This window comes from Phyllobates terribilis, unplaced genomic scaffold (assembly GCF_046119375.1).
Source record: "Phyllobates terribilis strain yellow unplaced genomic scaffold, ASM4611937v1 Scaffold_7__3_contigs__length_470593459, whole genome shotgun sequence".
Lineage (NCBI taxonomy): Eukaryota > Metazoa > Chordata > Amphibia > Anura > Dendrobatidae > Phyllobates > Phyllobates terribilis.
The window spans coordinates 95,724,133-95,736,160 of NW_027362767.1; the positions used below are offsets into that span (position 1 = coordinate 95,724,133).

Consider the following 12,028-nt stretch of genomic DNA (forward strand, 5'->3'; position numbering starts at 1 on the left):
ATTCAGCCAAATGCTGTGAAAAAAACTTGCACAGCACTGGCACAGACCTGCCTGGCAAAAACTGATAGGAACTGATGTAACCTAGTCCTGAAAAGGACTCCAATTACAATTAGTCTTTACTCCCACAACCTATCTATTTAAGAGCACAGACCTCCCTGATAAAAGTCGTAGGAAATGCTGTAACCTAGTCCTTAAAAGGACTGCAATCACAACTATTCCCTACTCCCAAGCTATCTGTATATTTGTGCGAAAATTGGCTTGAAATTAACAAGGTATAGCGCACACAGCAACAGCGGTGCCGTCTAACACGCAGCTGCAGCAGTGAGAAAATGGTGGCGACGGGGAAAATGGCTTGGTCTTATAGGGCAAGGACATGTGACATACACTGCCAATGACACATGCCCTTGCTTGTGTGAAAAAAAGCACTTCGCTCCGTGTGTGCGCTGCTGATAGGCTGACAGATTGCACCTCCCCACTGCAAATGCGGGAAAGAGAAAAAAAAATGGAGATCTTCATTATTTATGCAGAGATCCATCCCCTGCCCCTCCCTCCACCCCGCTGTACACTCAAACTGCGTATTAACATTAATTTTCATCATTACTGAGAAAAAATCCAGTTATGATTTTGGTGCACGAACAGTTATCGAACATAACCTCGAACAGCCGAATTTTTCTCAAATTGTTCGTGTTCGCCGAACGGCTCGAACACCGCCCAAAACAGCTCGAATTTGAGATTGGCGAACAGTTCGAGTAGAACAACGCTCATCTCTACTCATTAGATTATGTATAGGATAATTTTTTTCTTTGCATAACCTCATTGTACATACTGGCCAACCCCCCACTCAACCAGCTGACTTCATTCAGTAGACGCCCCTTCACAACAATCAAAAACACATTAAGAGAGCGCCCATAATGTCTCTATTAAAATGAGGCATAAATTAATTGTTAAAAAATGTTAATTTTATTATGAATAAGTATAAAACATGCATAAAATAAGCAAAGGTATCAAAACATGTAGCAATGAGGTAGCACAGCATGTAAAAAAATGTTTTTTGATCCTCCCTAAATAAGATTCAATTCTAAAGTTTTAATGTGCTAATAGATGTAAATGAGAGATATACTAAAATAATTTTGAAAGTGCTAGTACTTTTATATCATAAATATCAATACTCCTTATATTTGATAGCAGCAATAAATAATGAAAAAAGTGCAGCGTGCCAATATGTGTCAGAGCATAAATCAGTAAAATGCAAGTGCTTATGTTTATTTAAATTGTAACACATTATATCAGCTATTCAAAGTATTGCACATGGGGAGGAATTTAAATATAAATGATCAATGATCAAACATGATTCTTACTTACTTATTGTAGATAAGGAGCTTGCTACCCGGCCATCACCCCGACTATGCCGTTTTGCCCTTTCTTTTTCAAAAGGGGCGCCCCTTCACAACAATACAAATAGGAGCCTAAAATTAAGGGGTTTTGAAGGGGTAATTCATTATTAGACAACCCCTGCGTAATCACTTTAGGGGCCTAGGTAAAATAAAAGCAGTCGATACACATTTTTTTAATCTTGGCACTGCTACTCTCAGCTGATCACGTGACCTTTTGTGTCATGTCACCGCTGCTTTTTCTGTTCGGCTGCAGTGGTCACGTGCCTAGCTGAGAATATCAGACTTGACATCTCTGGAAAGGCGCCGCTTTAGGAGTTGTGTATACATTATTTTAATTTCATATGGGGCACTGAAGTGATTAAGCATGGGTTGTGTAGTAGTGGATGAACCCTTTAATAATTATAGCTCCTTCGCAGACCTAAAGGTTTCCATGGTAACAGACTACAAAAGAACTGTGTAGTCTGACGCTGCAACCATACTTTTATGTTCTCCACTTTTTGCTAAAGTATACTCAATAGATTAACAAGAACATTTGAAACAAGTGATTTTTATGACACGAGAACTTCGTCCTGTGACAGCATTTATGATTTCTTTTTTATGTCATATTGACACCCGTATTTACCAGCAGCAGCATGGACATCGTCATATTTACACCCATATTTACTAGCAGCAGCATGGACATCGTCATATTGACACCCGTATTTACTAGCAGCAGCAAGGACATCATCGTATCCTGTACTGATCTGCGTGTTGCTCTGAGCAGGAAAGCAGAGTTCATGTTACTTGACTAGATTGGATTCATCCGGTGTAATCTTTATAACCCTTATCTTTTTCAGACTCTGATGGGAATGTTTGCCAGGGCAGCGAGCTGGTGCAGATCATGCTGACGATGCATGGCTTCCTGATCCCCTCCGCAGACCTGCTCAACAAACTCAGGACACTATATCTTTTACTGCTTAGTGCAGACATTGCACGGTCAAGTTACTTAGGCATTAGACACGGTTGTATATTCTATTCTTTATCTTTTAACAACAGAGGGCTGAAAAATGTTTTCAACAAAACTAAAAAAACTCCATGGGTTTCAAATGCTTCAGTGGCATTTTTTACATACATTTTTGTAAGTCCAAGAGAACCTTGTGGGAAAAAGTCCGAAAAAAAAAACAAAACGTACTCAGAGAGTGCTGTGGAAATGCCAGTAACCTCCTAAAAAACAACAAAAACCCAAATTTTGTGAATGTGGATATTCCAATATTTTGCTTTAGACCATGTTCAAATGCTACATGTTTTTTGCTGCTATTTGAAAAACAACAGGGTAAAAGTTGCAGCAAAAACAGCATCAGTTACTCATTGTGTGAACACAGCCTTAATGGGTTTCACATACTTCCGTACCTGCTTTTTTTCCACTAAAAACGCAGCGAAACCTGATACCTGCGTTTTTTGCACTTACTTGATTTCTATGGGTGAAAAAACGCTGAAAAAAGTGACACGCTGCAGTTTTCAAAAATGCAGCAGTTTTCCAATTCAGTCAGGAAAAAAAAACAATGTGTGTGCATGAGCAGGGCCGGCTCCAGGTTTTTGTGGGCCCCGGGCGAAAGAGTCTCAGTGGCCCCTTTAGCACATACCACGATTCATGATGCACAGATACGGCGGAGAAATATAGGTATACAACACAGGGCCCAGGCTGTCCCCTCATCCTTCACATAAGCAAACATGCACGCGCACACACACACACACGGTACGCAGACATGCACACAGTAAGCAGACATGCACACGCACACAGTACGCAGACATGCACACACAGTATGCAGACATGCACACACAGTACGCAGACATGCACACGCACGCAGTACGATGACATGCACACACAGCACACAGACATGCACACGCACGCAGTACGCAGACATGCATACGCAAGCAGTACGCAGACATGCACACACAGCACACAGACATGCAGAAGCACGCAGTACGCAGACATGCACACAGTACGCAGACATGCACACGCACACAGTATGCAGACATGCACACGCACACAGTACGCAGACATGCACACACAGTACGCAGACATGCACACACAGTACGCAGACATGCATGCACACACACACAGTACGCAGACATGCATACACACACAGTACGCAGACATGCATGCACACACACACAGTACGCAGACATGCACACACACACACACAGTACGCAGACATGCACACACAGTATGCAGACATGCACACACAGTACGCAGACATGCACACGCACGCAGTACGATGACTTGCACACACAGCACACAGACATGCACACGCACGCAGTACGCAGACATGCATACGCAAGCAGTACGCAGACATGCACACACAGCACACAGACATGCAGAAGCACGCAGTACGCAGACATGCACACGCACACAGTACGCAGACATGCACACGCACACAGTACGCAGACATGCACACGCACACAGTACGCAGACATGCACACACAGTACGCAGACATGCACACACAGTACGCAGACATGCATGCACACACACACAGTACGCAGACATGCATACACACACAGTACGCAGACATGCATGCACACACACACAGTACGCAGACATGCACACACACACACACAGTACGCAGACATGCACACACAGTATGCAGACATGCACACGCACGCAGTACGATGACATGCACACACAGCACACAGACATGCACACGCACGCAGTATGCAGACATGCACACACAGCACACAGACATGCACAAGCACGCAGTACGCAGACATGCACACGCACACAGTACGCAGACATGCACACACAGTACGCAGACATGCACACGCACGCAGTACGCAGACATGCGCACGCACGCAGACATGCACACACACACAGTATGCGGACATGCACAGAAAAAAAAGGGAATCTGTTTTTTGCTGCTTCATCTGAGATCAGCATAATGTAGATGCAGAGACCCTGATTCCAGAGCTTGCTGTCATTTTGATAAAAATCCCTGCTGCAGTTCTCTGAATGAAGAGCTCTGTATAACCTCGCCCACACCACTGATTGGCAGCTTTTTGCCTATGCACACTGTACACAGAAAGCAGCCAATCAGTGGTGGGGGCGGGGTTATACAGAGCTCATGAATATGGAGGACTACATGGCAGCAGGTTACTAGTCCTCTAGTGATAATCTCCTGCTGATAAATCAGTGATTATATCAAAACTACAGCAAGCAGCACAGTAAGTGACACATCGCTGGAATCAGGGTCTCCATACTTACATTATGTTGCTCTCAGACTAAATGGAAAAAACTGGTGACAGATTCCCTTTAAATCGCCTTCCTCTTCCTAATTAAAAAGCAAAGATATGGTATTATAAGAATAGCCATGGACTTTTTTTTTCGTCTGCCAGCTCCATCGATTGAAAAACAAAAAAGTTACAGGTCTCAAAAGATGACGACACAAACCTTTTTTTTTTAACAAAGTTCAGATTTTTTTTCTAACCATTAAGATAATAATAAAAAAAGAAAAAACCTATATAAGCTGGGTATCGCCGTAATTGTACTGCCCCGAAGAATCACGTGGTTAGCTCATTTTACTGTAATGCTGTAAAAAGAAAACCCTAAAACAATGGCAAAATTGCATTTTTTTCTCCTCCCATGTGGATTTTTTTTCCTGTCTTTCAGTACATTATATGGTAAAGTCATTAAAAACTGCAATTCCTGCTGCGCACTGTCAATGTTAGAAGAAAAAAAAATATTGCTCTAGGAAGAAAGGGAGGAAAAAATAAGTGCCATAATGAAAAAAAAAAAATGATGCTAAAGGGGTTAAAGTTTGAAAACTGTACTGCAAACTTATGTAAGTCTGTACAGTAGCCTATATCGGCCGCACAGTTTTACTGATCTCTTAGAAACCTCTGATGATCCGGGTTGGGTTTTGCAGAACTCCAGGTATTATCGCTGCAAAATGAATGATAAAAGGTTGCTTGGTTACGTCCGTCTGCGCAGGGGTTTTTGAGACTGATTTATCAGACGTGAATGGATTTTTTTTTTTACCTTGCTTTGTCTCGGACACCTTTGATTGTGTCAGTAATGATGCAAGTAATGAGCAGACACATGAGGAGCGGAGCTTGTGTGTTGGTATTGACAGGCGTGTGCTCATGGGGCTGCGGATAATGAGGATACTCATGGGGGAGACATAACCTGGCAACAGAGAGATTACGTCCAATGCTTGTTTATTGTATAACCTACATAAGCCTGGAAAATAGAAAACCTTCTTTATTCCATACGTTGTGTGACACAATACCTAGGCCCTGACTGCAAAGCTGACGCCCTCTACAACTAGTTTCCATTGAATTGCATGCATCATTTTTTTTAACCTCCTCCTCTACTCCGTATAGACTTGATTTTTTTTTTTACCTTAACTAAAATTCTTAACATATGAGACGGCTCTGGAGAAGCGGTCATTGATGTTCTGCCTCAAAATCTGCTACTTTGTAAGGTGAGATGACTCTCTAAAGATTGTGATGGCCACCATTTCTTCACGTCTCGGACAACCAAGCTTTCCAACCGTATAGTGTTACTAACCCCAACAATTCTTCATACCAGGTACTGGATTACAGAACTTTGGACCATGTTTAAAATGGACTCGCGTCTAACTCAGACCATGGAAGAATTCCAGGAGATGGTGCAAGCTCAAGGAGAAGAGTCACACTGGCATCTTCTGGACACCGCTCAAATGTTAGTGGCTTATCTATTTACTAATCTAATGGTGCTAGGAAGTTTGTGAATTTTTCCATATTTCTGCATAAAATTGACCTAAAACTACATCAGATTTTCACAGAAGTCCTAGAAAGTAGACAAAGAGAACCAAATAAAAAAATGAGTCACAAACATTACACTTGGTCATTTTTTAAATGAGGAAAATTATTTAATATCACATGTCAGAGTGGCAAACGTGAACCTTTCCTCTCAGTATCTGGTGTGACCCCCTCATGCAGTAATAACTGCATCTGAACATTTCTGGTAATTGTCGATTTGTCCTGCACATCGGCTTGGAGGAATTTTAGTCCATACCTCCCTATAAAATAGCTCCAGCTCTGTTATGTTGTTGGGTTTTCTCCCGTGAACTGCTCACGTCCAGACTTTCCACAACATTTCTATAGGATTATGGTCAGGACTTGGCCATTACTATACTTTGCCTTTATTCCTCTTACCCATTCTTTTGTAGGCCGACTCCTGTGCTTTGGATCACTCTTTTGCTGCAGGATCCACATTGTCTTGAGATTCAACCCAAGGATAGTTGCCCTCACATTTTCCTTTAAAATTTGCTGATAAAATTCAGAATTCATTTTTCCATCAGTAATGGCAGCAGTAATGGCCCAGATGCAGCAAAACAGGCCCAAACCATGATACTACCACCGCCACCATGTTTCACAGATGGTATGAGGTTTTTATGCTATAATGTAGGGTTTTTCTTTTTGCAAACATAATGCTTCTCATTTAAACCAAAATGCTCTATTTTGGTCTCATCCATCCACAAAACATTGTACCTTTATGACTTGTCCAGGTGAGAAAAAAAAATGAACTTTTTAGAAGTTACCAAATGGCTGCAATGAAACAAAGAGTGAAAAATTTAAAGGGGTCTGAATACTTTCCATACCAACTGTACAACAGCGTTTTTGCACTTTAGTCCTAAAGAAAACCAAATCAATCAAATAGGCAAAAAATAGTAAACTTTGTCATTTTTTTATTCAGAAAACTGATCCAGTATCACATGTCTGTGAATGGCTAAAGTATGTAAACCATTAGGACTAACCAAAATTGGAAGGTGGAAATATAGTCTGGTGTTTTTAATCAATGGGGTAACAATCATGTTTGAGTGGGTGATCTGTTTTATTTAAAGAACAGAGATCTATCAAAGTTTGATCTTAATAACACATGTTTGTGGAAGTGTATCATGGCATGGACAAAGAAGATTGTTGATGTTTATCAAGCTGGAAAAGGTTGCAAAGCATCACTAAAGAGATTGGACTCCACTAAAACACCGTTAGGCAGACTGTGCACAAATTGTGGAAATTCAAGACCATTATTACCCTCCCCAGAAGTGGTCAACCAATAAAGATCACTCCAAGAGCACTGCGTATAATAGTCTCTGAGGGCACAAAACAACCCAGGGTAACCGAGTGGAACAGGCGGCCACGAGAGGTGGTGAGTTCTTCAATGGAACACAAACAGAGGCTGGACAGACATCTGCCTGAGATGATTTAGTGAATCCTGCATTGAGCAGGGGATTGGACCAGATGACCCAGGAGGTCCCTTCCAACTCTACCTTTCTAGGTTTCTAAGCATCTAAAGGCCTCTCTTGCATTAGCTAATTTTAATATTCATGAGTCCACCATCAGAAGAACACTGAACAACAATGGTGTGCATGGTCGGATTGCAAGGAGAAAGCCCTTGTTTTCCAAAAAGATCATTGCTGCTCATCTTCAATTTGCTAAAGATCACCTGGACAAGTCATAAAGGTACAATGTTTTGTGGATGGATGAGACCAAAATAGAGCATTTTGGTTTAAATGAGAAGCATTATGTTTGCAAAAAGAAAAACCCTACATTATAGCATAAAAACCTCATACCATCTGTGAAACATGGTGGCGGTGGTATTATCATGGTTTGGGCCTGTTTTGCTGCATCTGGGCCATTACTGCTGCCATTACTGATGGAACAATGAATTCTGAATTTTATCAGCAAATTTTAAAGGAAAATGTCAGGGCAACTATCCTTGGGCTAAATCTCAAGAGAATGTGGATCCTGCAGCAAAACAGTGATCCAAAGCACAGGAGTCGGCCTACAAAAGAATGGGTAAGAGGAATAAAGGCAAAGTATAGTAATGGCCAAGTCCTGACCATAATCCTATAGAAATGTTGTGGAAAGTCTGGACGTGAGCATTTACCAAATGGCTGCATTGAAACAAAGAGTGAAAAATTTAAAGGGGTCTGAATACTTTCTGTCGTTTTAGGTCTGATTGATGCAGAAATATGGAAAATTCTGAAAGGTTTAGAAACCAGCAAGAACCACTTTAACTATCTATAGATCATCTAGCTCATTTCTATCTGTCTGTATATCATCTTATAATTTCCTATCTCTATTATTCTAGTAGCTCTCGGGATTGGTCAAGAAAACTGACACAAAGGATAAAACCTAACTGTAGCAAGAAAAGGAAAGTCTCCCTTTTGTTTGACCACTTGGAGCCACAAGAACTAGCAGAACACTTGACGTATCTAGAATTCAAATCATTCCGTCGAATTTCTGTGAGTAAACTAAAATATGGCAACGATATGGGGATTTGTCTTCGGCCTGTTACAGCAAGTTAAGAATCTTTTAAAGCAATGTTTTGTAAATCTACATTCACGCTTGACAAAGTATTCACTAGCATGGCTATACAGCCACTAGCATGACTACATGAGGATATTACTTTTTGGAGAACAATGGTCATTGCAGTTTGTTACTTCAGGAGGATATACATGAACTACTTGGTAGGAGTTAGGCGTCTTTGATCTTACGCCCTTGTTCCATCACCAATACCATTCCATATTAAAGAAAAGTATACCGCACAGTTTTATATGCTTTTCCACACAACGAAAAATGTAGTCTTGATATGTGCTAGTTAGAAAGGGATCAAGATGAGACTTTCTTGTCCTCTATCTGGCAAACTGGGGCCTGTAGATCCATTGAATGTGCTTGGAGCTATCTTTCGATCATCTGCTCGTGCTATGTAAAAAAAGGATGTAAAGATGCCCTTACACATTAGTGATGACTTTAAGCAAAACTGAAGTTTCTTTTTTTTAAATCTCACCCCATGAAAAATGGTTTTAGTCACTGGTGAAAGAGCGTCATCATCTTTAAAGAAGTCATCTGTGTTTAAAATCTTTGTCTTTGGAAAGAACGTTGCAAGGAAGATTGTCCGTTTGGTGTCATTAAGTGTGTTTGGCATCACCAGTGAAATTATCGTTCACCAGACAATCATTTAACCATACACTATCTAATGTGTGTAGTCATATTCCCATGAGAGATTACGACATTGGTGGGGCATACACTCTAAAAATCCCCACGTTAGTGGTCTTTGAGTTCAGCCTTATACGTGATCTGAGCTGCAAAACTAATCATAGTCAACGGACAAGAGTGGTGTCGATTCTTCTACTAGTTTTGGAAAATTGGTTAATAACGATATCCCAATCTGTGTAGATGATTGTGTAAGAGACTATGTAATTGGAAACTGCATAAATCCAGTTATTTTGGTCTTATCACTTTTCAGTACTACTCTTCTTTAACGCCAATACCCTTTTAAATTTGCAGAGATGATGACGGTAAATCTGAGTCATTAGCTCTTCCAGCTGCAAGTTCATGTAGTTCAGTATCTTCATAGTCTTAGATCAACCCTTGACATAACCAAGCTGAAGCATAGATTAGCATGATATACAATATTGAAATTTGAGACAGATCATCTTTTGTGAGAAGTAATTTTTCATCACTCAGGCCCTCAATATCTGAAGGTTCTGTGAATTGTTAGCACTTTCGTATTTTCTAAACCTTTTGATATCTCATATGCTCCAGTCATTTTGGTTCTTGTGTTAATATGATGGGTTGAAAAGCGAACGTTGATTCTTTATAAGAATACTGATGTACATGGTTCTTTTTTAGTTTTCTGACTATCAGAACTACATTGTGAATGGTTGTGTGAAGGATAATCCCACAATGGAACGGTCAATAGCTCTCTGCAATGGGATTTCTCAGTGGGTTCAACTCATGGTCTTGAGCCGACCAACTCCACAGTTACGAGCTGAAGTCCTCACCAAGTTTATTCATGTGGCTCAGGTAAGCAGTTATTTATGTCCATGTGTAGTGAAGGAGAAAAGATGTATACAGCTCAGGACACCAATATCATTAACTTTCAATGTCTTTACAGAAACTTCAACAGTTGCAGAACTTTAACACATTGATGGCAGTCATTGGAGGTCTTTGTCACAGCTCCATCTCTAGGCTTAAGGAGACCAGTTCTCATGTTTCTCATGATGTGCATAAGGTATGTTCTAAATTAGACAAGAATACGTACAGAAAATGCAATGTTCTGCCATATTCTAGTGCTCATTGAAAAGATTGGGGGGAATTACACCAAGAATAACTGAAAACCCTTGGGGATGTAAAGACAAGTATGAAGCTAGTTGGCATTTCTTAGTCCGTCATGTAATACTCTCCAAATCACACCTCACCACCTGTAAACTTGACCCAATCCCATCCCACCTCATCCCAAACCTTACCACTATCTTCATCCCAGCCCTAGCCCACCTCTTCAACCTGTCACTAACAACTGGTGTCTTCCCCTCATGCTTCAAACATGCCTCAATCACATCCATCCTCAAAAAGCCCTCCCTTGACCCATCCTCCGTGTCTAGCTATCGCCCCATATCACTTCTCCCCTATGCCTCAAAACTACTGGAACAACACGTCCATTCTGAACTGTCCTCCCACCTCTCCTCCTGCTCCCTCTTTGACCGCCTACAATCTGGTTTCCGACCGCACCATTCTACTGAAACTGCACTGACTAAAGTCACCAACGACCTACTAACCGCCAAATCTAAGCGACACTACTCTGTCCTCCTCCTCCTAGACCTGTCATCTGCCTTTGACACAGTGGACCATTCCCTCTTACTACAGACTCTCTCATCTATCGGCATCACAGACTTGGCCCTATCCTGGATCTCCTCATACCTAACAGACCGGACATTCAGTGTCTCCCACTCACACACTACCTCCTCATCTCGCCCCCTATCTGTCGGTGTCCCCCAAGGTTCAGTTCTAGGACCGCTGCTCTTCTCCATCTACACCTTCGGCCTGGGACAGCTCATAGAGTCTCATGGCTTTCATTATCACCTCTATGCTGATGACACACAGATCTACCTCTCTGGACCCGATATCACCTCCTTACTAACCAAAATCCCACAATGTCTGTCTGCTATTTCATCCTTCTTCTCTGCCAGATTTCTAAAACTTAACATGGACAAAACAGAATTTATCATCTTTCCACCATCTCATTCAACCCCCCCAACTGACCTATCTATCAACGTCAATGGCTGCCCACTCTCCCCAGTCCCTCAAGCTCGCTGCCTTGGGGTAACCCTGGACTCTGATCTCTCCTTCAAACCACATATCCAAGCCATTTCCACTTCCTGCCGACTCCAACTCAAAAATATTTCCAGGATCCGCACATTCCTCAATATCGAATCTGCAAAAACACTAGTGCATGCCCTCATCATCTCCCGCCTTGACTACTGCAACCTCGTGCTCTGTGGCCTCCCCTCTAACACTCTCGCACCCCTCCAATCTATCCTAAACTCTGCTGCTCGACTAATCAACCTGTCCCCCCGCTATTCCCCGGCCTCTCCTCTCTGTCAATCTCTTCACTGGCTCTCCATTGCTCAGAGACTCCAGTTCAAAACCCTAACCATGACATACAAAGCCATTCACAACCTATCTCCTCCATATATCTCTGACCTAGTCTCCCGTTACATACCCGCACGCAACCTCCGATCCTCACAAGATATCCTTCTCTACTCCCCTCTTATCTCCTCCTCCCAGAAACGCATACAAGATTTCTCCCGTGCTTCCCCCCTACTCTGGA

The 12,028-nt window shown here is 41.8% G+C and overlaps 1 protein-coding gene across 4 annotated transcripts in view; it reads left to right on the top strand.

The window, feature by feature from the left end:
- RASGRP1 (RAS guanyl releasing protein 1) overlaps positions 1 to 12,028 on the top strand; it is a 142,258-nt gene that overhangs the window by 118,117 nt on the left and 12,113 nt on the right. For all 4 annotated transcript variants that reach the window (XM_073639016.1, XM_073639017.1, XM_073639014.1 and 1 more), the window contains exons 3-8: positions 2,231 to 2,336; positions 5,790 to 5,852; positions 5,960 to 6,091; positions 8,507 to 8,660; positions 10,051 to 10,224; positions 10,316 to 10,432. In XM_073639016.1, coding sequence (XP_073495117.1) covers positions 2,231 to 2,336; positions 5,790 to 5,852; positions 5,960 to 6,091; positions 8,507 to 8,660; positions 10,051 to 10,224; positions 10,316 to 10,432 — 746 coding nt within the window. The remainder of the gene's footprint in view (positions 1 to 2,230; positions 2,337 to 5,789; positions 5,853 to 5,959; positions 6,092 to 8,506; positions 8,661 to 10,050; positions 10,225 to 10,315; positions 10,433 to 12,028) is intronic.